Genomic DNA, 27665 nt, shown 5'->3' with positions numbered 1-27665 from the left:
TATGGTACCAGAAATGCACCTAAACAAATGAAAAACAAATTAATTCACTAATATCCTTCATAAGAATAGGCATTAACATAATTTCAGTCCACTACATACAAAATAATGATTATACTTTACTCACCTCCACCATTCTTGTAGCACAGGTAAGAAAATCTCCACACGTTACCCAGGCCAACAACCTGTCCAACAACAACCAGAATATAATCTGTTACTGGCCCACTATCCTCTGTTCTCAAACCTCCTCTGCCTTTCCTCCCTTCTTCTTTGTCTGTTCATCCCTGCTTCAACATACCAATGGGTGTCAATGTTATTTCACTTTCTGATTCCAGTGACTGACAGAATCCTAAAGAAGGGAGGGGCTTACTCCATACATTTATTTTAGTTATTTAAAAAATATTGGTATAAATCTATTTATACCAATATTAATAGATTTATTTAGCTCAATGAGGAATTCAAAAATTTTAAATGTGAACTTAAAAAAAATGAAATAATGTAATAACATTAAAGTTATGTTTTGAATTTGTACATTGTTTTATATCTAAGTCACATATGGTTTTTTCAAACAGTCTCATTCACATATTGGACCAGGTTAAAAAAAATCATGTGAAAAGTATGTTTCATATTAAAGTTGTTTAAATAAAGCTTTTTAATTTTAATCACATGTGAAAATATTATATCAATAACTGCTTTCAAATTTTTACTCATTTTCCGAATACATATTTATAAAATTAAACTACAGTATTCTATTTCAATTACTAAGTCATCTTGATATAATATAAAAGTCCTCTCCATGTTCCTCTTTCATCACTTGTTTAGAATAAAATTACATACACAAATGTCAAAACAGAACAAAAGAACTCCTTTTTTTACACCATCACACATTTCATTAGTAGCTAAAGAGGGATGTGAGATCAGTTCTGAGGTGCAAAATGGCCTGAATTTTCATTAAAGTTTAAAAAAAGCCTTTCTTTTGTTTTGATGAGAAATTATGAAATATTCAAATCCTTTTCTTAGGTGACAGTACAGTACCTCAATCCCACCATTAAGTCCAATGGGTTAGTTATAAAAACAACTGAAGCTGTAGGGCAGCAAGAATGGACAGACTTTAAGGAAAACAGTTAGCAATGTCTCTTTTTCAAACACTGAGTGTCCTTAAAATTAGTGAAAATAATGGAAACATGACCCTGACAGAACTGACTTCAGCTGAGCCTGGAGCTGAATCAAAAAAAAAAAAATGCTCATGTAGTATTTGATTTAAGGACCTTGATTAGCTTTCAATGGTTGTAAATGGTTAAATGGTTTTAATTTACATATACCTTGGAACAGCCATTAGCTATTTAAAATAATCATATAATCCCAAGGCCATTTTCCATTGCGTCATAGGTAAACATCATACGTCCAACCCAGTGTAATGTCAATGTTACAGGGAAGACAAGGAGATAGAGAGAGCACCCGTCCGTCCATCCATCCATCCATCCATCCATCCATCCATCCATCCATCCATCCAACTATCCATCCATCCATCCATCCATCCATCCATCCATCCAGCCAGCCAGCCAGCCAGCCAGCCAGCCAGCCAGCCAGCCAGCCAGCCAGCCAGCCAGCCAGCCAGCCATTCATTCATTCATTCATTCATTGACTTTCCATATCCTCTCTTTCGCTTTGCCTATCCCAGCCTATCCCAGCAGATTTATTGGAGAGAAGCGGGGGAACACTCCGGACAAAATGCCAGCGGATCGCTGAGAACATTTAGCATTTTATTTCATTATATGCTATTTCTTGCTATTTCTTTCTTTCCACAACACTGGGAGAGAGAGAAGAGAAAGAGTCTCTGGGAGAAGGGTGAGAGTAGATCTATGGGGCTGATGAAGACGAGGCAGAGACACCATTCAGGCTACCAAGCAAGAGCAGCAGATGGATCTGCAGATGCCTGTTTGATTGAGGCACAGGTCCTAAATCAAAACTTCCCAGTGTCCACAAGATCAGTTTGATCACTGTCAGGAAAATTATTCCTAAATCAGTGAGAGTTGCTAATCCTCTGAAGAATTAGATGCGATGTAATGAATTAGGTCTCTTCAATACATGTGCATGGAGAGAGTATGTCTCTGACATCTGTATTACATGTACAGCTTCCATACCCTTTCAGGCCCATCCCAACAACAGATTTACAATTGATAACACAGCTGTTTTACCACCTGGCTTCCTGGAAAGGTTTTCAATCTTCACCATTTTCTTCTACGGTCGGTGATCTGCCCCTTACCGTCTGAATAACCTTCCAGGTCAGGCTGTAAATACTTTGATCATTTTCCCAAAGACCCAGTCTCTCTAAGTTCTCTGATACAAACATTTCTCTCACATCACAAAAAAGAGCCTTCATATATAGGAAACAAAAGAGATAGATGGGTAGATAGATAGATATATACTTTAATAATCCCAAGGGAAATTCGGGGTGACATCTGCTCACAGAGATACAAATAAATACACATAACAGTGACGAAATTGGCACCGACAAAGACATTGCATTAATTACATAATTAGCATAATGACATAATTATACAACAGAAAAGACAGGGGAACCTAACATAAAAAGGAAGTGTAGGAACATTGAAAAAGCGTGAGATGAAGACGATGTAGGATCAGAAGGATGGATGATCCAAACTGTAAACCGAGCTGTAAACCGACACTAAGGACCCCCACAAAGTATCCCAAGAATAAAAAAGTTTAAACACAAATTTAGTGGAAATAAATACACTTACTGTATATATATATATACATACATACGTATATATACATATATATACATATACACGTAAGCACGTACGCGCACACACACACACACACACACACACACACACACACACACACACACACACACACACACACACACACACACACACACACACACACACACACACTCACATCTATGGGCAATTATTGAACATATCACACTAACAAAACCCAATCCAGTTCAATATTAACGTGACATATACGGAACTATAGCTAAAATACTAAAATAAAATAAAGACACTGATTCCATCTGGCCTATCTGCCACTCTCTTTCTATCTCTCTTTCCCCTACCCTGTCCTTATCTTCCTTTTATTTCTTTTCCACCCAATCGGTCAAGGTGGATGGCCGCCCAAAAGAGTCTGGGACCTGCCCGGAGTTTCTTCCTCAATGAGGGAGTTTTTCTCCGCCACTGTCGCTTATGCTTGATCTGGAGGGTTCACTTGGGTTTCTCTGTCTGTTAAAGCGCTTTGAAATGTCAGATACCATGATTAAGCATTATATAAATAAAACCTGATTATTGATTGAAAAACCCTTAACATTAAATTCATGAGAAGGTTAAGAAAAATGTTTGACTTAACTGAAGTATACAGAAACAGCAAAAAGAGCTCATTAAGGTAGAATTTCCACAAACCAGTCAGACATCTCTTTAGTCTCCATGGCCCATACATGTCAACTCTTATGAATCATCCATTTATTTAATTTTATTTGCTTCTCTTTCTGTCACAGATAAAATTTTACAACTTTTAGTTTTCCATCCAAACTTTTCTGGATCTTTCATTATTTTATGATAGCTTTGAAGAAAGTCTTCAGAATTTTCAGATGATCCAATGAAGTTTGGCATGTAGATCTCTCCACAAAGTCGAATGGAAAACTGATTCATTAGTTTTTGTATTATTAATGAAAGCTAGAAAAAAACCCCACTATGAAATTCTGAAAATAAAAAAAATAAAATAAAATCATCTGCCCTTTTATCCATATCTGCACTACAGTATGTAGTTCATCTTTACAGGTGACGCTAAGTCGTAACTGCAGATATCAGTTCAGTGGCTGTTCCCTCCTGTTCTGCCTTTCTCCTCTGCAAAGTCGGATGTTCAGCAGGACGTAAAAGGGAAGACAAATGCTGGGAAACAAAACAGGACAAGTTTAAACACAACCTTAGTGGAAATGAACTTTTGCAACATTTCAGTAGCTAAAAGTGTAGCACAGAAATGTCACTCAGATCACTCCACATCACTAAATATGACTGAATGTTCCACATGAAACAACAGCAGACTTAATTTTCAAACAATTCAAACATTGAAACTGAAATTATCACTTTTTGGATAAAAAGTCCGGGTAGCATTCACTGCACCTAAAATCTGTTATTGATACTTTAGTTTTCAGCAGCTTGTGGATTGTTTCAGAGATGACAGAGAAGATGAAGTTTGGGTTAGAGAAACAGACTTTGTTTCAGCTTTACAAAGACAAAGATTTACAGGTTAAGTGAATGTTTCTACGGTAGGGATGAAATTTCAATTTCAAATATATCAGTAGTTATTAATGAAACAAAAACATTAATACACATGATTACCACTTAAGTTATTAAATTATGTAAACATTTTTTTGAATTACACCAAGTCATAGCATAGTATGAGCAGCAGAGGGTTAAACTAGAGAAATCATTTTAACTCTAAGCATGAAGAATATGGACTAACGTAAAGCATCTTTTGGTATATTAGCCCATTGGATTAATTAGACTAAACTAAATATAGAACTGTCTAAAGGATCAATAAAAACAGCTCTACATGAGTGCGCACACACTAACATTAGTTGCAGCAGAAGTTTCATCTCTTGCATTGAACTGTGTACCAATACTTATTGGAGCAACAGTTTTTCAGGTTGTTACTCTCATTCAGATATACAGTATTAATTCAGTATCGATTGATTGAAAGTTATTTTGAATTTGAATTGAATTTGTATAGACTGTAGTCTGGACAAGCTGATTAGGAAGGCGGGCTCTGTCCTAGGATACTCCCTGGATTCAGTGGAGGTGGTGGTGGAGAGGATGATGACAGCCAAGCTGTCATCAATGATGAAGACCCACTCACACTCCCTGCAGGGCACACTGGAGAGCTCCCTCAGCGATAGGTTGCTTTACTCAAGATGCATGAAGGAACGCTATCGCAGGTACTTCCTGCCCACGGCCATCAGACTCTATAACCAGCAATCCTCCCAGCAGACCACTCAGCAAACACATCCGGATTACCGATGTAATCTGCAGTTTTGTAGTTTGTAGTGCATAGTTTTTAGTGTAAATATAAACTGTAAATTGTTGATAATATGATATATGTTAATACTGTATGTATACCATATGTGAATATGTATATTTCATATGTTACATATATTAATATGTATGTATATTATTTAAGTATTTATGTATGACACCCCTCCCCCCCAGCTGCCACGATCGCACAAATTTCCCCACTGTGGGACAATCAAGGATTATTTTATTTTATTTTATACATTACTAATCCCCGAAGGGAAATTAAGAGCACATTAAGTTGCATGTGTTTTAAAACATATATGCAGGTGTTTTAACAAACACCTGCATATATGTTAGTTAGTATGTTTGTATGTATGTTACTCAGTCGGTACAATTAATTATCAGTAATGATCAGACTAAATAAGTACAAAGTGTACCAACAATAACAAGTGGGATGCGACTAAATACAATCTAATGGTGCAATAAACTATTGTTGAGACACCCAGAGGTACTAATAATGCTCTAAAGACACTCACCAATGTGGGTGTCTTTATCATCACAGGGATCTTTCCAGTTGCCCACAGTGGCACCATGAGAACAGACGACAGCATCATGATCCATCCCAGTGCGTACGCCCAGTCTGGGTAAATGTACCAGTCATTAAACTTTAGGTTCTTGTACTCAACCAGGTACAAGATGAAGGAAATCTGTTAATTGTAGAAAGAAAAGAATTGAGTTCATCATTCACAAGAAAAGCAGTAGAATATTTGGTGATCCCTGAATTTTTTGGTACCCCCCTGAACTACCACCTTATCGTGGTGGGGGGAGTTTGAGTGCCTGAATGATCCAAGGATCTATGTTGTTGAGAGCTTTATGCTCCTGGTAGGGTCTCCCACGTCAAACAGGTCCTAGATGACGTTAACAGACTAAGAGCAGGTCAAAAACTTCTATGGAGAGAAATAAAAGAAGGACCGTGACAATGGCCTCTTCCTGGAGCCAGGCCCAGGGTTGGGGCTCCGATGTGAGTGCCTTGTGGCCGGGCCTCTGCTTGCAGGGCAGAATGGATGACGTAGGCCTAACCACGGGTGGACTCACTACCTGCTGAGGGAACCGTAGGGAATCGGTGCAGTGTGGATTGGGTGGCAGTGACAGTTTCCATGGAGGAAACAGAACCCAAGGTCTCAGAGGTGGACTGGTCCATCACCAGGGCTGAAGTCAGCGGGGTGGTTGCAAGCTCCTCAGTGGCAGTATCATTTGCGGTATCTCAGGTCTCTGGATATGCAGGGATTGTCTTGGTTGACAAGTCTCTGTAACATTGCTTGGCAGTCGGGGACAGCACCACTGTACTGGCAGACTGGGGTGGTGTTCTCCCTTTTCAAGAAAGGGGATTGGAGGGTGTGCTCCAACTGCAGGGGGAACATGCTCCTCAGTCATACGGGAAAAGTCCGTTCTAGGCTACTGAAAATAAGGATTAGGCTGTTAGTTGTACCTTGGATCCTAGAGGAACAATGGTTTTCGTCCCGGTCATGGAACAGTGGACCAGCTCTACAATCTCTATAAAGTGTTTGAGGATTCATAGGAGGTTGGTCAACTAGTCCGTACGTGCTTTGTGGATCTGGAGAAAATATTTGTCCACTGCATCCCTTGCAGTATCCCTTGCGGTATTTTTTTTCCTGGTTTTTACCCAGTATTTATTCATTATGTAATGCCTGAGCAGTGGATATGTCCAATTTCCTCCAAGATTAATAAAGTATCTATCTATCTGTCTGTCTGTCTGTCTGTCTGTCTGTCTGTCTGTCTGTCTGTCTGTCTGTCTGTCTGTCTGTCTGTCTGTCTGTCTGTCTGTCTGTCTGTCTGTCTGTCTGTCTGTCTGTCTGTCTATCTATCTATCTATCTATCTATCTATCTATCTATCTATCTATCTAACTTGTGGGAAGTGCTCCAGGAGTATGGGCTTCAAGGCCCTTTGCCAAGGCCTGTCCAAACCCTGTGTAACCTTAGTATGATTCACCTAATTTATGTGCTGAACCATCATGCTAATAGTAAACCACACAGTATTTCATTATCGTGTGTGTGATTCTCCCTGTTGATTTTGCAAAATCCATCATCTAACCTCATCAAGTTGAACAATGTTTCCTAAGTTGCAGTTCCCCAAGAAACACGTGGATGTACGAGAGTAATGGAGAGTAACAGGGAAAGATTTGTGCCGTGCACCTGACCAGTGGTAGAATTAGCATTTCCTTATAGGAGGACTATACATCCATTATGGCCAGTACTTCAGTCTCTTGTGTGATCCTCTTAGACATGTATGACATGTATAACATAGGAGTTGGGTTGTGAAGTGGATAGGTGCCGGTTGAGTCCTGGTCAAGACAAAAAACACGGAGTATGGACTGGTGGCTGGAGAGGATCCAGTGTTCTTCCAGGGTAGAATTTTAGGTAGAGCCCCATTTACAAATGCAATATAATCATGTTTTCTGCAAAATTGGTTTTGACTCACCAGTGACACCACAGGAATGATGTACTTCCAACACAGTTTGAAGAAAACATTTGGTTTCTGGCCTGTCATATCCTCAATGATAGTAATAATGCGATCAGCACCTGGTAAACATCAAAATAAAACCACTCCAATTAGCACTATATCTGTTTGTCTTGTGTTTCATCTGAACTTTTTTGGGAATATTTTATATAAATAGATTTTGCTTACCAAAACCCCAGGATAGTGCCAGACACTCAGATAAAGCCATGAAATATTGACAAAATCTTGTTGTTCCATAATAATCAAATAGTTGAAAGATAAAAATCCCTCCCTATAACAGGAAGCAACTTTATTATGAGAAACATTGCAGATAGAAAGTAATTTAATATGAAAAAGGGAATATTTCACTCACATCAGTAGCCAACATCAGATGTATGGTGAAGAAGATCAAGCAGATAATGAAGACAAAGATTTCATGTCTTCCAGTTGTCCGAAACAGCTTTGGAAATAAGTCCATTATTGAGGTGATCAAGCATTCGACTGTAACAAACTGAGATTGGATTTAATGTAGCACCAGTTAGGTATTTTACCTTCACTAAAATGCAAATGAATCAAAGTCTAATATAAAGAAAATGTCTTACATGTGTGTCAATGGAGAGGAACAAGAGCATCAAGAAGAAACACACAGACCAGAACTGTGGCAACGGCATCAGAGCTGTTGCCTGAGGGTAAGCTATGAAGGCTAGACCTGGACCTGTGGACAGGAAATAATCAAGAAACAGAATAACTGTGTTTTTGGACAGCATGTCAGTAAATGCTGCATATTAACTTACCCGACTGAACCACTGTGTCAACAGTCACACCCTGTGACTGTGCCATGAACCCAAGTACAGAAAATATGACAAATCCAGCAACAAAACTGGTCCCACTGTTCAGCAAACTGATCCAGAAGCAGTCCCTGGAGGTCACAAAAAGACAATAGACCCAACTTAAATTGGAGATATTTTTTTTAGTAGTATAAAGGTTCTGAACATCTTTTGAACATATTATGTTTGAGAAGTATTGTATCAGACCAGTGTGGTACAGAAACCTGGACTCTGCCTAGATTGCCCCTTGTCAACAATCCCGTAGACATTTGTCATGGACAGAATCTCAAGGTGCACCTGGATTGAGGATAGTGTCCTGCTTGGAGTAACATATGTGCTGCTGATACCTCATGTGTCCAGCATCTTAAGCTTTAATTTGGTGGATTCTTATCTTTAGGGGATTTGCTGCCTAATTGTGTTTAAATTTACACATCTACATATGCAAAATGCCGAATAAAACTGGACCAAGAACATATCTTGGTGTTTGTTTTGTGTTTGTTTCAGGGGCCTGTACTAATAAATACTGTAAAATTATGCATGTTCATCAGTAAGAGTGAAAAGATGATTTCCCCAAGAGGGATAATAAATGTGTGTTCCTTCTTTCTTCTTCTTATCTACCAGGCAAAGTTGAATTTAACACCTCAAAAGCACAAGTAATGTGTCATGCTACCCATCCTGTAGCTGGGTGGCATGTTGATGAAATGTCCAACTGCCAACATTACCAAAAAAGTAGCAACCAAGAAAATCAGAAGGTTTCTAGTCTATGTGTTTTGACTGACGGAGGCGTGGCTGCTACTCAACGCCCACGGCCCCTCTGACAACCACCTGAACAATCACACACATCAGTGAGTGCCTCACTGGAGACAAGGAGAGTGATGTTTCTTGCCCAAGAATACTACAACAAATGACTCGGCAGGAGCAGGAATCGAACCGCCAATCTTGATTAATTGGACAACCTGCTCTACCACTGAGCCACCGCCGTCCCACAAATTTTTTACTGAAGTTGAATACTCTGAACTCACCATAATTTAGCTTGTGACTTTTTTTAAATATAATCTTGGTGCACGTCTTTGAGTTCTCTCAAAGCTGCTGGTAGGTGTTTCTTGAGATGGATTTTGGAATTTGACCACTTTGGATAATATTTGAGAAATGGATGGATGGGTGGATGGATGGAATATTGTCATGTAATAGATTTGTAAAGTCCTTTAGCCTTTTATTCAATGCTAAAACACATGCAAATTGTCATAATTTTTGCATTTTACTTACTTGTAACAGTTGTTGTTGTATTCATTATAGCTGCCCAGGACAGTCAGTGTTCCAGCTGTAAGGCTGTATGAGAACATTATTTGAGATCCCGCCTCTAACCAGACCTGTGATAGGAGAGAAAAGATTTTGCTCTTTATATTGATGATAGAGTCCGATATGATCTGATAAGACAAATAAAGATGAAAACAGCCCTTTCTCAGCCAAAGGAGCAAACCCAGCAACCAATGCCTACTTATCTTAACTAAAACCGTCTATAGTACATTCCTTTATTGCTCTGTCTAAAATGACAAGTCATCCATTATTTATCCATTGGTGATGAAAAGTTTCTGTGGGTTCTTCATCCACTAAATATTTTTTGTTGCATCACAGCAACATAATGTTGCAGAATTCTCCTGAAATTTCATCATATCTCACCACCTGCACATAAAAATAACATGTGACGTGGGCTGCATCACAGGTACTTGATGTTACAACTTCAGCATTGGTCTGTTTGTTGGTGAAAGAGCTTCCAGGTAGCAGATAAAATCAGGATGTAAGAGGTTTGTAAATCCCCATTGAGCTCTTTGGGGGGACATAGTGCTTGAAATTTCCCTGCTCTCTTTTAGATCTACTAGTATTTATTTATTATTTTTTTATGTATTTATTTATTTATTCAGTTTCTTTTTCTTATTTCCAAACATGTTATTACAGCATATTTCACTTTCATCAGTGTTGAAACATCATCAACAACATCCGAAAAAAAAAAAAAAGGGTTAACGGGTAGAAGCCATTGGCTTGTTAAGATTCCCGTCCCCTAAATCATCAACAAAACATCTCTCTCATTAGAATATGTAATCAACAAACTCAGACATTAAAAGTCTTCAACCAGCTCATACATTGATTTTTGACAGACGTTCATACCCTGATCCACTTCCAGATATTAGCCTTTTACCCTAGAGCATAACCATGTTTACATTCTTCCATTAAGTATGAAGGTACTGGTCATACATTGATGGGAGTGGACAAATTTAAGATAAAGGATAACACATGAATCTTTCATGATGGTGAGCAGAACATGACTACATTTGCTTTTTACTTATTTTATCTGAGTAAGCACTATGCTTAAAATTCATATTTTCATGACAATGCACAGAAACAAATTGACTGTTTACCTTGACATTAGCCAGGCGGTTTATGTCTGGATACAGGTAGTAGTAGATCCCATCCAGAGCACCAGGTAGAGTGGCTCCTCTTATGAGCAGAATGACGAGCATCACATAGGGGAACGTGGCTGTGACGTATGCTACCTGAAATAGATAGGAAATCAACTGAAGAATTTATTTGAGGTCATTGATGATCAATCCTGGTAATATATTTCCACCGGACCTTCCCAGAAGATCTGACACTTTTCCAGACACTGAAGTAACAGAACGTCCAGCAGACCAGAAGACACAAGGCCAGCTCCCACCTCACACTGCCCAGCTCCTCAATGCCTCCAGACATTCCCAACACCCGCCGTCTGGGGAAGTAGAGGATTCATGACATCACACTCATTCTGGAATAAAACCTTTCTTGGAGAGGAACTGAAGGCCAAATTTGGGCCAGGTTGAAAGTTATTGCCAGAAAAGTAGACTATAGGCTACCTGTTGGAAAAGTCTGTCACAGAACACCTCGTGTTATGATAGACCAAACAAACAACACATATTTGAACTTACTCCCAAAACTCAATGGCAGCAGAGGTGGTATTCTTCAGTACGGTCCCATTTGTTGAGTTAAAATCCAAATTGTGAAGACTCAAACAGTCAGCTGGGTGAACAAAAATAAGTGGATTTTTTACATTTGTACTACATTTTCTACTTCGAGACAAAATTCATCACCTCCTGCCTTGAAATCCTATCAATTTACCCCCAGACTGTAAGAAGTGTGGCGGTTGGATCCACATACAGCACTATTACACAAGTAAGTCAATGATGATCTTTTATTAATAGTAAAAACACAGGCTAATGATTAGCTCTGATTATTTCTTCCTCTAAATCAACAACTTGTCTCTGAGACTCCATCCCAAATAACTTGGTTAGAAATTTTAAGTTTTACCTTCAGTCAGAACTTCTCTATTACATGTGATTAATTTTCCTTTTTTTGCTGACTATGTGGCTTCTCTGTGCTTTCTCCTCCTACTGGTGACTACGAACCATCTAACGCTAGAATCCTAGTTGACACCCACTGAAACCATCAGTATCACCTTCATTACCATTATTATTATTATTATTATTATTATTATTATTATTATTATTATTATTATTATTATTATTACTATTATCATAATTAATATCACATTTGCATGCCAATGTATCCTTGAGCATGATACTACACAGTTTCTCAGGTATGAACTTTCTAACAGTCTTTCCTGTATAATTGCATGTGACAGTGATGCTAATTATAAAAGTTGTTGTGGTCATGTCTGTTACCTTCCCCTCACTGCTTTCCATATTTAACATGTCCTCATGATCAGTTTCTCCACCTTTCTCCCAAACTAGTTCCTCTGTTTACTTTTTCTTCTTCCCAAGTCCCCTCTAAGTTTCTGCTTATTAAAGGGGGTGGTTTTTATGTTTTTTCAACCATTGTCACCAAGTACTAGCTCACAGATGATTGTGTGGTCTCTGTGGTCTCTACCTACTTTTAATGCTAAGTGCCTTTACATAATTTATGGTGTCTTGTGGGATTTGGTGCAATTAAATATATTGAACTGAATTGAAATAAGCAAACTGAAGAATTTTAACAATACTATAACACTTGTGCATACCTGTATTCCAGAAGTTCTCACAGGTGGCCCAGGGGAGTTGGGAGCTGAAGGAGAATATCAGGTAGAAGAGAGCCCAGGCTTGAATTATAATGAAACTTAAATCAAACATTTTGATTATAATATGTCCATATCCCACTCCTGAAAAACAAATAAAAAACATGTTTACCATTGATGGGGGTTTGCCAATTAATTCATATAATCTGAATAAGCCTGTGAACCATATTTTCAGAACTAGTTGAGAAATTCTAAGACAAAGTATTCAGTGAAACCCCACAAACAGTCATATAGGGCTCTTGACTGATTTTAGTTTTTGAACTTTCACTGGTTTGGTGATTTTAAGGTGATTTTAAGCACAGACAATCTTTGAAAAACAATTGTTTGTAATTGAGTGAAATTGGATCATATCCCACGGCACACCAGAAGTTTCCTCACTGCACACAATTACAATGAATTGATCTAAAAAATGAAAACAGATGGACAGAGAAAAAGTTATAAGAATAAACAACAATGATAACAATAATACAAGTGGAGGCCATGTCAGACAGATGAATTGGTCTAATTTTCACATGATTTTGTACATTTATGTCTTCAGATAAATGTTCATGACTTTAAATGTTCTACATCAACACACAGTAACTCACCTTGTGCCAGTGGACATAACTTTGTCCAGCAGGTGACAAATCCTTCCTGGGTGTACTGACCAATGGAGGTCTCCAGTAGGAACAGAGGTATCCCAAACAATAACGCAAATACACCATATGGTACCAAAAAGGCACCTAAACAAATGTTTGACTGTGTTAATGGGAAATTCACTGATATCCTTTAATGTTATCAGCATAAAAGTATCAGAGCATGAAATAGAAATTACATTTACACTCGACTCACCTCCACCATTCTTGTAGCAGAGGTAAGGAAATCTCCACACGTTTCCCAAACCGACAACATTTCCAGCAACAACCAGAATATATTCTGTTTTACTGGCCCACTGTCCTCTGTCCTCAGCCCTCCTCTGCGTTTCCCTCCTTCTTTGTTGCATGGTCATCTCACTATAAAGATGCCACATGGGTGTCACTGTTATTATAGAAGGGAGTGACAAATTCCACCCACTTTTAATTTTAAATTTCCATGTCCATGTCATGCTGTTCATCTAGTCAGTTCCATAATAGCCTTTTGGCAGTGCTTACAAAAATCCATTTCAATTATTTATAATCTAAATAAATTATTTTCTGTTTTGGATTTTCACTTCTATCTGTGCACATTAGATATTCAGAGTTGCCTGAAAAAGATTACTCTATCCTCAAATGACATGGAGAACTGTTTAGATAAGAAAATTATTAACTTTGTAAAATGCAATAGGTCACAACGGGTCACAATCATAAGCTGCTGGACACTTCTCCTCCTAATGTTACTGGAATGTATTACACCACAGTACATCCTGTTCTATCTTACCAGCAGTACCTTCGAGCTGTGTTTCCCAACTGCTGGTATGCTGTGCCAGACTACTGTGCCTTGAGAGAATGTCAGGTGTGCCACAGCAAATAATCCCATTTTGCATAATTGGCCAAAATGTCCTCATCAGGTGTCAGTGCTGTAATCTAGATTGGTATGCCACGGAACAGTGGATGGGAAACATTACCTTACATATCGTGCAGGGGAAATTCTCCTGCTCAACCAAATTTATGTGAGGGCAAATGAGAGCAAGAACAAGCATCCTAAAATTCTCCTAAAAATGCCCAGGTGCAAGTTTAGGGATCACACAATGTCACAAGGATCCATAATCAAGGGTCAGTTGATCCTACTCCATAAATAATACTCAATCGTACTCCATACTCAAAAACTCTCAAGGAGGAACATCAAGGGAAACCACACTAAAAGAGGAATGTAACACTAAATGAGGAGAGAAAAAAAGGGATGAAATGAAAAGATAAGAGGAAAAAAGTGAAGTCTGCAAAGAAAAATAACATAAAAGGCATTCAGTATTTCATGGTTACTTTTGTCAATGTAAAAATGTGCCTGTGAAGTGTTGGACATGGACAAAGGGAGGGGGCTTAATGCAATGAAGCCATTACAACAGAACTTTACTGAACTTAATGAGTGATTTTCAAAGTGTTCAGTAAGAACATATTACATGATATCACAAGACCTAATAAAACTGTTTATAAGAAGTGCATTTTCCTATTGAGAAATGTAAACATAAAAATCGACAATATCGGTGACTCAATGCATGCCTTTAAATTGTATTCCTTTGATTTTATCTTGTCAATAGATCTCAGTTCACGCAATAAAGGGTCTTTTGGTTTCAAGGACTGCCCCCATACTAGAAGTTGAAGAAAAACATAAAACATGGAGTCATTGATAAAAGTCTATATTCATATGTTAAGTTTAAATGTGATCAGACAGTTAAATAAAGCTATGAATTGAAGAAAGGTTTAAAATAAAATGAAGAAAGAAAAGCTAGATACTGTATATAGATGGTCTTCCCAAGGGATTAATGAAGTTCTGTCTACATAATAAAAGATTTTAAAACCCCCCCACATATGCTGAAATTATGAGAATGGAAAAACTTGTTTATCCATATCTGCTCTAAAATGTAAGTACTTGTACGTAGTTCATCTAAGTTTACAGGTCACTCTAAATTTGTATTGATGTCTTTTCAATGCCCTTTTCCTCCTCTCTTGCCTTTCTCCTTTGCACGGTGGGATCTTCAGCAGGGCAGAATAAGGAGGAGAAATGCTGGAACAGAAAGAAACAAAACAACAACAGGTTTAAAAAACAACTTTAGTGGTTATAAGCCTTAATAGCATTTCAGCAGCAAAAAGTGTAGCACAGAAATATCATTCAAGTCACTCCACAACATATGGATGATGTGTGCAGTTCATTTGTCCAAGTTTCCACGCCAGTAATATGACTGAATGTTCTTCAGTTTAATATAATACATGGGCAAACTAAATTTCCATTAAATTGAATATCAAACCTAAAATGATCAGAACCAATACTTAATAATTTCATCAGTTTGACATGTACATATTTGCTTGAACATCCAGAGCATCAACTATGTATGGATTATTTCAGAGACCACGGCCAAGATGTTTCCCAGAGGAACAGATTTTATTACATCCATGCAACGATAAAGTTAGGTTTTCAGGATCACTGTACAAAATGATCAGTTGATTCTACTTGAAAATGCGTGTTACCTGGCTAACTTGTAATTTTGAGTTAATTTAAAGCAATAAAACTAGTCCTCTCAAGGAGACGATAAAGTTGTGTCAACTTAATGGCTAGTTCATTCAACTATCATGTCCTGTCCAGTCAACTAAGCGATCATAGTTAATACAACTTCCATTTTACTGCATACAACTTTAAATTACTCATCAAATCAACTAACTTACTTGTATTGAGTCAATGGAAATTGTCATCAACTTAACAACATCTAAAGTTGTCATGATATGCATTTTAAAAATTTTTTGAGAAAGGTTTCACAGTAGTTAGCTCAACTACATAATATACAGTATGTTGCATTAAATTTTCCAAAAAGTAACCTGGTTGCCTTGGAAATACAAGTTTTCTTAACTTACTTGCTTAAGTAAACACAACAAATGCCCATTACAGATAATTATTTTAACATATTTTTAATGGAAACATGTATCAAAACATGATGTAGATGTCAAAAAGAATATTTATTGAATATGAAGAAAACTTTCAATAACAGACTGCAACAATAACTAATCCACAAAAGTGAAACCAATGCAGCTGAGCAATTGTCAAAATCCACACTGAGTTAGTGTGTGAGAACAGAGAACATACGAAACATCAGCTTTTTGACAAATATCAACTCGTACAGTTTTTTAACAGGAGTCTGTTACGGAGTTCTTTTACTCTTGCTGAGCATGTGTCCTGTCCAATGTTCATGATTACTTTTTGGAGTACCTCAAAGGTATACTTCAGGTCCTTTGGATAGGCTATGTTAAGAGCATATATCAGACCAATCAGGAGGGAAATGGCATTGGGGACTTCCTTCACAGGTCATGAAGAACCATCTCCTCTTCGGGAGAGTTTTGCAGGATTCTCTTCAGTGACCACCAGGATCCCAGTTTCCATCCCTTTGAGCATTTCATCTTCTTCATCAGTTTGCTAGTGAGATTACAAAAAATTAAAAATCATCAACTGTTCCTCAATGAATTCTCTGCAGATTCATGGTGTTGCATTACATATGGCAAGGCTCGTTACATATCACATAAGTTGTTGGATAACTCTGCTTTTTCAAAGTTGAACAACTATGCCTTTTCACTGACAATATAGTAGATGCCCCACTTACATCACAGATCTTGTTAAATTTAGAAAGATCATCTTTCAGAAAGTAATGCAGGCCAAGAAGGACAACTGATCTTTTCTGGTTTGAAGTCTGCAAAAAATGAGAGAGCAGATGGAACTCTAAGCATAGGGTTTGCAAAAGCAGTTCTAAAAGCAGTGGGACAGTTCATTACTTAAAGTGGAAACAAAAATACTCATGTCTCCATCCAGTGACTCAAGGAGGACTTGTAGGTCCTCAACAGGTCTTTCTTTGGCTCTGTGTAATGTACACACAATCAAGAAACCGAAGAAAGCACAGTACAGTAACAGATAAATGACAACATCAAGCATGTAACATAAAGCAGACAAAAAGAAATGAATGGAAGGACTCACCAATTGGCTGCATGCCGAGTTTAATCTTACTTTAATGAATTCACTTCCTTATAACAGGTCACAGTGGTCACATGACCACTTTGACCTTCCTTTTTCCTTTTTCAGCAAGCAAAAAGCTTGCTGTCATTGAGATGTACAGATAGTGCTAGGTTACCTGAGAGTGCTCGGTCAACCCCTGTAATAAGACTATTATATATCCATGCTCTATTGCTAAAAAATACATCCCTCATTATAATGACTCAACAATAAGCTATTAAAGAGAGCTTCACTCATCAAAACGTGTTTAAGTTGTCAGTAGGCTCTCCAGTCCAGAGACAATGGCAGGCGTAGTCCTCCTCACAAAATTTTAACTGGGAGTCGCTGACTCCAGTTGTCTGTGCATATGGATTTTTACATCACAGCGTCACCTTGTGGTGAACTGCTACAACAAGCGGATATAATAGAAATTCAGTTATGGAAACGATGTCTTTGGTTTTCACCTCTAAAATCATTTTTTGTAAGTTTTCCAAAGTTATAATTAGTATAAAGTCCAGCGATTTTTTTTAATCTCTCACACATTTTAATGAAATTTTTGTATACTTAACTAAATAATACAAGTTAACATAACAAAAAAGGAAAATACGTTTTTGCAGTGATATGTCAGTGTCTCTACAGTAGGTATCGAATTTGACTTTCAAATATTTGAGCAATCATTCATTAATAATCATAATAAAAAAAACCCACTAATATACACAAACCTCAAGTCCCCAGTCGGCTGGGATAGGCTCCAGCATCTCGCAACCTGCAACATTGGACGAAGCGGTATTGAAAATGAACATATGAATTAATAATACACATAATTATCTTTTAGTCATTTTTACCCTAAACATAAATAACTGGCCATCAACATTTCCAGCAACAACCAGAATATATTCTGTTTTTTACTGGCCCACTGTCCTCTGTCCTCTTCCCTCCTCTGCCTTTCCTCTTTTCTTCTCTGTTCATCTCTACTGGATAACTGTGACATGGGTGTCACAGTTATTATAGGAGGGAGGGGCTGATTCCACCAACTTTTAACTTTTGTGAAGCACATTTATACTTTATACAATGATGCATATGCGTGTGTATGCCCACGTGTATGTAGACATTTAAACATTGTATTTTCAGTATCAGCATTAAATATCAAATATTTATTTATTTATTTTTATTTAATCATACGGAACATGGTCTTGAGTTACTTCTATACTCGCCATACTAGGTGTGTTCAATATCTCAATCTACCAGCTGATCGCAAAGGTAGTGCAGATAGATTTGATTGATTGATTTAAAAATCATTTGAAGTATGTGAATGGTATGGTATGAAATGGTATGATGTGGAGAAGTTTAAGAGAAGAATTTGACTAAATAACAATGGAGATAACTAATAGTACTAAAAAGTGGCAAACAAAAAACATCATTATGGTATATTCCCATAAACCTTTGGTCTGTATGACTCATTCATGTTAACTCTAATGGAAAGTCCATCTTTCTATCTAATTAATTTTCTTTGCTTCTATTTCTAGTCCCTAAGATGAACAATGTCAACGCAAACAGTTCACGTCCTGAAGCTGATGTCTTTCTGTAACGGTTATATTTTTGCAACTTTTTATTTCTTAAAAAACAAAACAAAAACTTTATTGGATGTGTTGCAGAGTTTGCATGCTCTCCCCGTGTCTGCGTGGGTTGTCTCCGGGTTCTCCGGCTTCCTCCTACCTCCAAAAGCATGCGCTACAGGTTGATTGGCCGGTCCCAAATTGCCCGTAGGAGTGAGTGTATGTGTGCTTGGTTGTCCGTCTTTGTGTGTGGCTCCGCGGTGCACTGGCGTCGTGCCCGGAGTGTCCCCCGACTCAAGCCCTATACCAGCTGGGATAGGCTCCAGCTCCCCGTGACCCGCTGCGGCGGATACAGCGGCAGAAAATAGATGGATGGATGGACTTTTCTGGATGTGTTATTATATTGTCATAGATATGATCAAAATCTTCAGAATATTCAAGTTACATAGAAAACTTTTAGTAGTTTTTGGATAATTAATGAAAGTTAGAAAAAAAGAAACTAACCATGAAATTACGAGAAAAAAAATCATGTCTGTTTTTCCATTTCTGCAATAAAGTTAGTAGTTTATCTAATTGTAAAGGTCACACTAAGTTTTTACTGCAGATGTTGTCAGTTCAATGGGCATTTCCTCCTCTCCTGCCTTTCCCCTCTGCAAGGCGGGATCTTCAGCAGGGCAGTGAAGGTAGGATAAATGCTTGGAAATGGAAAGAAACAAAACAGAACAAGTTAAAACAGAACTTTAGTTGAAATGAACTCCCACCACATTGCAGCAGCTAAATGTATAGCACAGAAATGTCACTCACATCGCACCAAACCGTGTGGATGAGGTATGCAGTTCACTTTGTTCTTGCATCACTAAATGTGACTGAATGTTCTTTAGTTTAACATGATGCAAGAGCAAACTTAAATTTCAATCAACTGGACAGTTGAAAGTAGAATTAACAAAGCCAATACTTAACAGATTTATCAAATTAAAGTGTACAAATTTGCAGAACATCCAGAGCACCACTTGGTGGGTGAAAAGGCTGGTTGCCATTCACTGCACCTGAAATTAGGTATTGACACTGTAGCTCTATGCTGCTCCCATGTGGACTGTTTCAGAGGCCACAGTCCAAATAAAAAATTCCAGTGAGAAAGACTTTATTACATGCATACACACTAAGATATGAGATAAGATATAATGGTGAAAAAAATTATTTATGAGGCACTGGATGTCCTTACTGTCACAAGGGTCTTTCCAATTGCCCACAGTGGCACCATGAGAACAGACGACAGCATCATGAGCCATCCCAGCGCATACGCCCAGTCAGGGTAAATGTACCAGTCATTAAACTTAAGGTGTTTGTACTCAACCAGGTACAGGATGAAGGAAATCTGTCAATTGCACATTTTGTCATGAATTAGGATGCTGTTAGTGGACCATTTATTGTTTGTGAACACTGCTCTGGTCCCTGGCGTGATCGTCTAGACATGATAAACTCAAATGTCAACTTGACCCCTCACTATCTTCCTGTGGATGTCAATCAATGCCAGCGATAAGGAAGAATGGAAATATGTGGATGGTAAGAAATTCATCCGTTCAAAATCACAAAATGATTTTTATGAGTAGAATCTTTATTCATGTCATAAGGCAACACAATCAGGTCTTCTGTGAAATATTTCTGACTCACCAGTGACAGCAGGGGAATGATGTATTTCCAACACAGTTTGAAAAAAGCGTTTGGTTTCTGTCCTGTCATGTCTTCAATGATGTTAATAACACGATCGGCACCTGGTTAAAAAAAATATCAATGAAACCTTTCATAGAATTCATTAAAAGAATACACTTTCTATGGTTTTATATTGCTTTCATAAAAATATTTTAGCTAAATTCAGTGAGTCTCAACAGATATACAGTGCTACCTCTACTTATGAATGTCTCTACATACGAAATGTTCTACTTACGAAACGCCTCAACAGGAAAATATTGCCTCTAGTTCTGAAAGTAATTTCGAGTTACGAAAGGTAAAAAAATACAGTATGGGCTGCTACTCGCAGTTCCCAAAGGTTCCTGAACTCAACATTCTGATAGCTGCTCTGCCATTGGCTATTACCTACCATCTTCCTGGCATCCCATTGGCTAACAAGGACCTTTGTGTGTAGCTAGATTGGTGTCTATGCAGTGTCATTCGGCCCTCGACCCATGAGGTGTTCTGACAGTTTTTACGCAAACAGATTAACTTTTTGAGTATTCGCCATGGACCCCACGAAAGTGATGGAGAAAAGAGGAAAAGAAAAGATGAAGAAGAGAGTTTTTTTGTCCATACAAACAAAGCAAGAAATAATAAAAAAACATGAAAAAGGGATGTGTTTGGTTGATCTCGCCAAAGAATATGGCCGTAACGCATCTACAATCGCCACGTTATTAAAGCAAAAGGAAGTTTACGGAGTTTAAGGCATTGCGTGGGTGGTTGGAGAAGTTCAAAAGGAGGACTGGAATTCACTCTGTTGTTCGGCATCGTGAGATAGGAGCGCATGAACCAAAGAGGGCAAAAAACAATGAAGACAGCAGTTAAAAGGTAAATGGCCATCATTTTTATTCGTTGTTCTTTGTTTTTTATATTATGCACAACTCTCATTTATTGTGTAATCATCTAATTGTAACATGTATTTGTTACATGTTTTGATGCATTTTTATGCTTTATAAAACATGTCTGAATTTTTGGGGGCTTTGAATGGATTAGGGCATTTGCATGGAAAACGCGTCTCTACTTAGTAAATTTTCTACTACGAAATTTCTTCCGGAACCAATTAATTTTGGAAGTAGAGGTAGAGGTATCAAAATAATTCATTACGAAACCACTCCAATTAGAAATATTTCTGTACATCATTTCTTTTGTCTCTGCTTATGGGAATATTTAAAGGAATGAATTGATGAATGATTACACTAAGGTGATTTATACAGATTATAGTGAACATGAGATTTCATGATATATTTTACTTACCAAATCCCCAGGATAGTGCCAGACACTCACAAAAAGCCATGAAATAATGACAAAATCTCGTCATTCCATAATAATCAAACAGCTGAAAGATATAAATCCCTCCCTGTAGCAAAGAAATATTTGTATACATGAGAAATATTCATGGAGAGCATTTAATGTAAAAATGGAAATAGAAATACTTTACTCACGTCTGTGACCAACACCAGATGTATGATAAAGAAGATCAAGCAGATAATGAAGACAAAGATTTCATGTCTTCCTCTTTTACGAAACAGCTTCGGAAACAAGTCCATTATTGAGGTGATCAAGCATTCGACTGTCACAAACTGAGATTGGATTGAAATGTAGCAACAATTAGGCATTTCACTTTCAATCAATTAGTAATGAGTCAAAATGTAACATAAATAAAATATCTTACATGTGTGTCAATGGAGAGGAACAAGAGCATCAAGAAGAAACACACAGACCAGAACTGTGGCAGCGGCATCAGAGCTGTTGCCTGAGGGTAAGCTATGAAGGCTAGACCTGGACCTGTGGACAGGAAATATTCAAGAAATGGTTGTTTCTGAACAACACGTCTTGGTAAATATATCAGGTTACCTGACTCAACCACTGTGTCGACGGTCACACCCTGTGAATGAGCCATGAACCCAAGTACGGAAAATATGACAAATCCTGCAACAAAACTGGTCCCACTGTTCAGCAAACTGATCCAGAAGCAGTCCCTGGAGGTCACAAAGACACAACAGATCAAAAAACATTTTCAGCTTATTGTCATAGAGAAACAATCTTTGGTGCGAGTCATTAGCACACCTTGTCCTTTAGCATGGTGTTAATTGTATCAGACCACTGCAGCACAGAAACTCAAACTCTGTGCCCCTTGTCTAAGATTGTGTTGGCAATTTTCATGAACAGAATCTTGAGGAGGAGTTAGATTGAAGATATTGTCCTGTTTGGAGTGACAGAACTGCTGCCGATATCGTTGTGTTAGTTCCATGAGCCCAATGTCTAGCGCATTAATTGGTGAATTGCTCCTTTTGGGGGGGAGTAGCTGCCTTAGATGTGTGTACATTTTTGATTACAAATATCCAATGTGCAGAATACAACTGAATTGACATTCAGCATTTTACCAGGTAAGGTCGTAGTTACATTTTTCTCTTTTTTTTGGGCCCTTGGGGTGGCATTGGCTCAGTGGTAGATGGGAAGGTAGAGCGGGTCCTCCAATGTTCCAAGATCGGCGGTTCGATTCCCGCTCCCGCCCAAAAACACTGACAGTGGCAGGTGTCAGCTCACCTCTTGAGCACTGCCGGGGCACCCTTGAGCAAGGCACCATCCCACTCACAATTTGCTCATTTGGAGTGCACCAAGAAGGAGCTGCCTGCCACTCTACCTGCCATTGCATGCTTACAAGCCCCCTGTGTGTGTTTGTGTGTATTACAGGGGCCTGTACACACTAATATATATATATATATATATATATATATATATATATGTATATATATATATATACATACACACACATATATATAAGCATGGGTTTGATTGACAAAGATACTAGAGTGATCACTTTGGTGATCATAATAGTATATAAAATTAAAAAGAAAAAGTTAATGTGTTTTGAAAGGAACAGAAATACTTAAAAACACCTTGTTCAAAAACATCTACTTGTAACTTTGTATGAAATCTTGGGTTCTCCCAACCAGTCTTGGAAAATGGTTGGGAAATGGATGGATGGGTGGATGGATTGATAGAATATTGCCATTTCAAATATTTGTAAAATCATTCGGGCTTTTCCTCAAAGCTAACACATGAATGTTGTAATATTTGCATTTTACTTACTTGTAACAGTTGTTGTTGTACTCATTATAGCTGCCCAGGGCAATGAGTGTTCCACTTGTCAGGCTGTATGAGAACATTATTTGAGATCCTGCCTCTATCCAGACCTGTAATAGGAGAGATAAGATTTTACTCAATGACTATAGACAATCCTAGTTCAACTATCATTGCAGTTCTCAAGTGCTTTATGAAAATGGACCATAGTCATTCGTATTCAGAATTCGGGATTATGTATTGATCTGACAGAGGAAGATTAACAATTAAGTTACTGATCTTCCCAACAGTGATAAGTCACGTATTATTTATCCACCGCATTAGTGATGGAAAGTTCGGTTTCTTCATCCACAAAATATCTTTGGTGCTTTATGGCAACATAACTTTGCAGCCCCCCCCCCCCCATCTCAGCATCTCTCCATACTTGCAGGGAAAATGAATACAAGGACCTTGCTGCAACTTCGTGATTGGTGTGTTTGCTGGTAACAGAACTTCCAGGTAACAGAAGAACACTGACGTATGCAGAGATTTCAATTGAGGTCTTTTGGGGTGGCAGTGACTTAGAGTGGTTTCATACGGACTGGAAAGTTGTTTTTTCAAACTCTGTTTGAAAACAGAGGTTTTTTTTTCATAGTTCCAGCAGTCAACGTCCTTACTCTCAGTCCTATACCCTTGGCGTTCCTCTGTTTGAAAAAACTCAAACAGTTTTAGTATCTTGTCCCTGACCAAGATATTAAACCCAGTTTACTTCCTGGGTACTGTTTGAGCTTTCTACACCTACACTACACTATACCCCATGGGTCAGTCAAATGCAGGGGAATTCTGTTTGCTTGGGAATTAAAACCAAAAAAACAAGCAAACAAACTTTTTTATTACGTTTTTATTACAATATAATATCAATTTGCTGTGTCCATCTGTCAGTGCTTGGATGTACTGATGCCACCATAAAGTATGAAAATACTCACGATACACTGACTGAAGTGGACAAATTTATGTTAGGGACAATAAATTAATTTTTCCATCTGCATGGTGGTGAGCAGAACATGACTAAATTTCTTTTTTAAATTTCTTTTTGCGTAAACTTTTTATTTGATGAATAACAATGCTTCAAATTCATATTTCTATAACAATGCTTGGAAAAAAATTGAATATTTATTTACCTTGACATTAGCCAATCGGTTTACGTCTGGATACAGGTAGTAGTAGATTCCATCCAGAGCACCAGGTAGAGTGGCTCCTCTGATGAGCAGGATGACGAGCATCACATAGGGGAATGTGGCTGTGACGTATGCTACCTGAAATAAAAAGGAGTTTAATTAATTTCTTATAGGTCATTAATATTTCTTTTTATGTTTCCACTGGACCTTTCCAGATGATCTGACACTTTTCCAGATACTGAAGTAACAGAACACCCAGCAGACTAGAAGACACAAGGCCAGCTCCCATCTCACACTGCCCAGCTCCTCAATGCCTCCAGACATTCCCAACACCCGCCGTCTGAGGAAAAAAAGGATTCATGACATCACACTCATTCTGGGACCAAAGCTGTCTTGGAGAGAAACTGAAAAGCCAGTCCCAGTTCCTGTTTTTAAACAGGCATTTTTCAGTGCCCCTTATTTCGCTGAATTGCACCTCAAAATGATGTGATTTGTAGTTTCTAATATTCATTTTGTTTATTTTTTTGTACATTTTTTAAAGACTTGATCAAGAATGATTCTAGTAATGTCGGCTGAAACATGTAGCTGACATGTGGTTAATTATTGACACAATCAATGTTGATATTTTTGTGTCAAAAACTATCACAAGTGTAAAATTGTTTGAATATAATTAGTTGTCAATCCATAAAAAACATTTTTACTTACTCCCAAAACTCAATGGCAGCAGAGGATGTGTTCTTCAGTGCGGTCCAATTTGTTGAGTTAGAGCCCAAATTGTGAAGACTCAAACAGTCAGCTGGGTGAACAAAAAACAAGTGGATTTGAAAATTTTTAGTTATTTCTACTTGAAGCCAGATTTCAGTGTCATGCCCAGTGGACTGAGCTACTGGCTCCCCAGTAAAGAGTTAGTTTTACCCTTAGTCAGCACTTCTCTAAAAGATATGATCAATCTGTCTTTATAAGCAGTACAATCTACTCTGTGTAAGTAAATTGAAGTGAATTTAGATGAATAAACAAACTTGAAACACTATAATAATGGTATGATAGCAATTTCACGATGTAAACTTGACTTCACATGCTGCATACCTGTATTCCAGGAGTTCTCACAGCTGGCCCAGGGAAGCTGGGAGCTGAAGGAGAATATCAGGTAGAAGAGAGCCCAGGCTTGAATTAAGATGTAGCTTAAGTCAAATATTTTGATTATAATATGTCCATATCCCACTCCTGAAAAACAAATACATTTTTTACTGTTCACTGGGTGTGCAAATATTTGGATATTATCCAAATAAGTCAGTCAACTATCTTTTCAGAAATAGTTGAGAACTATTAACAGAAAATGACCAGTAAAACCCCGCAAGGGAGTCAAATATAGAGGTGTTCTAGACTGATTTTAGTTTTTAAGCTTTCACTGGATAAATGATTTTACACTGATTCAGAAGTTTGACCGCCTTCTGTGTAGCGCACATAAAAATAAATATACTACTACTACTACTACTACTACTACTACTACTACTACTACCACTACTACAAATAGTAATAATAATAATAGGCTCATGGAGGTTATGTGAAACTGACAAATTTTTTGATCAAATTTTATTATGTCTTCAGATGTGTTCATGTAGTTGAACGCATTTCTATTTCTCACTGTCTCACCTTGTGCCAGTGGACATAACTTCGTCCAGCAGGTTGCAAATCCTTCCTGGGTGTACTGACCAATGGAGGTCTCCAGTAGGAACAGAGGTATCCCAAATAACACAGCAAACACACCATATGGTACCAGAAAGGCACCTAAATACACATTTGACTGTGTTAATGGGAAATTAAGTCACTGATATAATTTGTCATTACCAATATATATAAAATACAAATAACATTTATAATCTGCTCACCTCCGCCATTCATGTAACACAGATAAGGAAATCTCCACACGTTTCCCAGACCAACAACCTGTCCAGCAACAACCAGAATATATTCTGTTTTACTGGCCCACTGTCCTCTGTCCTCAGCCCTCCTCTGCCTTTCCTCCTTTCTTCTCTGTCTGTTCATCTCTACTGTAAGGTTCACATGGGTGTCACAGTTATTATAGGAGGGAGGGGCTGATTCCATCCACTTTTTAACTCTACTGAAGCACATTTATTACTTATACGTGTGTGTTCATGTATGTGTTATAATTTTAATATTAGATTCTTTACATTATGTTAATTATATAAATTATTATTATTATACAGTGTGCCCTCGCGCATTTGCGCATAAACGCTCGCAACATCACCTCATTGCGGAGTTTTGGTGGGCAGTCACCGTGATACCGTACACGCATTCTATTGGATGACGGCATCCGGAAGTGTGCTCGGTTCTGCGAGTCTCATACTTACGTGAGACACGAAAGTACTTTAAATAGTTGATAAGAGCTGTTTAAAGCACAGGTAATACAGATCTAAGGTGGTTTAATATCAGTGTGGGGAGGGTCATAAATGTTTAAATTACTGCAAATAATAGGATAAATAGTTTGTCACTCTATCGCCGAATTCATTAGTCACATGTGGTTCCTGGAACACATTAACCGCAAAGAATGAGGGCACACTGTATGTATATTATTTAAATGTCAAACAAGTAATTTTCTCATTCAATGATATGTGGAAAAAATTGAAGAATTGAGTTTGAATGATTTAACTTTCACTCAGTTCACACATGCACGATCAAAACTATAGTATCTATAAATATGTTTTGACTTAAAACCCCATGTCCATGTCATCCTGCTCATCTTGTCATTTTAATAAAATAAAAAGTCTTATTTAGGATTCCAATTCTGTCCTCTTGTCAGTACTTAAGAATAAAGCATTTTTACTGCTACTTGTGTACAAATTAGGACCTGCCATTTGGTCCTGTGTGGTTAGTTTGAGAGTTAAGCGATTGTGCTTTGGTTTTCTCTCTTTTTAGTCGGTTAGTTGATATTTTGACCTTTATTTATCCTGAGGCTACAACAGCCAGTTCGTGTTTGAATAATTTAATCACT

At 37.8% G+C, this 27665-nt stretch overlaps 2 protein-coding genes across 2 annotated transcripts; both read right to left on the bottom strand.

Moving 5' to 3' along the window:
* Nucleotides 1–3734: 3734 nt before the first annotated feature.
* Nucleotides 3735–13468, bottom strand: LOC137608863 (sodium- and chloride-dependent betaine transporter-like). The gene is made up of 14 exons (XM_068335453.1): nucleotides 13312–13468; nucleotides 13068–13202; nucleotides 12427–12564; nucleotides 11339–11429; nucleotides 11010–11142; nucleotides 10796–10930; nucleotides 9645–9748; nucleotides 8346–8470; nucleotides 8154–8266; nucleotides 7925–8062; nucleotides 7741–7843; nucleotides 7534–7634; nucleotides 5570–5740; nucleotides 3735–3911 (listed from the first exon to the last, which is right to left on the bottom strand). The coding sequence occupies exons 1-14, from the start codon at nucleotides 13466–13468 to the stop codon at nucleotides 3807–3809; spliced, it is 1749 nt and encodes a 582-aa protein (XP_068191554.1). The 3' UTR covers nucleotides 3735–3806.
* A 5785-nt stretch (nucleotides 13469–19253) lies between these two features.
* On the bottom strand, nucleotides 19254–26698 carry LOC137608862 (sodium- and chloride-dependent GABA transporter 3-like). The gene is made up of 14 exons (XM_068335452.1): nucleotides 26542–26698; nucleotides 26306–26440; nucleotides 25739–25876; nucleotides 25358–25448; nucleotides 24860–24992; nucleotides 24656–24790; nucleotides 23505–23608; nucleotides 22266–22390; nucleotides 22084–22196; nucleotides 21854–21991; nucleotides 21666–21768; nucleotides 20352–20452; nucleotides 19903–20055; nucleotides 19254–19375 (listed from the first exon to the last, which is right to left on the bottom strand). Exons 1-14 carry the CDS (start codon nucleotides 26696–26698, stop codon nucleotides 19268–19270), a joined length of 1734 nt encoding a protein of 577 aa, XP_068191553.1. The 3' UTR covers nucleotides 19254–19267.
* Nucleotides 26699–27665: the final 967 nt, after the last annotated feature.

Source organism: Antennarius striatus, chromosome 15 (genome assembly GCF_040054535.1).
Source record: "Antennarius striatus isolate MH-2024 chromosome 15, ASM4005453v1, whole genome shotgun sequence".
In the NCBI taxonomy this organism is placed as follows: domain Eukaryota; kingdom Metazoa; phylum Chordata; class Actinopteri; order Lophiiformes; family Antennariidae; genus Antennarius; species Antennarius striatus.
Note: the sequence above shows the minus strand (reverse complement) of the source record. Positions and strands in the feature narration are given on the sequence as shown.

Coding starts and splice junctions, on each gene's coding strand:
- LOC137608862 (XM_068335452.1), bottom strand. CDS start 26,698: ATGAACAGACAGAGAAGAAAGGAGGAAAGGCAGAGGAGGGCTGAGGAC. Junction 22,197..22,265: donor CGACACAGTGGTTGAGTCAG/GTAACCTGATAT, acceptor TCCTGTCCACAG/GTCCAGGTCTAGCCTTCATA. Junction 21,769..21,853: donor ATCTGGTGTTGGTCACAGAC/GTGAGTAAAGTA, acceptor TCTTTGCTACAG/GGAGGGATTTATATCTTTCA.
- LOC137608863 (XM_068335453.1), bottom strand. CDS start 13,468: ATGACCATGCAACAAAGAAGGAGGGAAACGCAGAGGAGGGCTGAGGAC. Junction 9,749..10,795: donor ACCGCCTGGCTAATGTCAAG/GTAAACAGTCAA, acceptor CTCCTATCACAG/GTCTGGTTAGAGGCGGGATC. Junction 7,635..7,740: donor GGCACTATCCTGGGGTTTTG/GTAAGCAAAATC, acceptor GATGTTTACCAG/GTGCTGATCGCATTATTACT.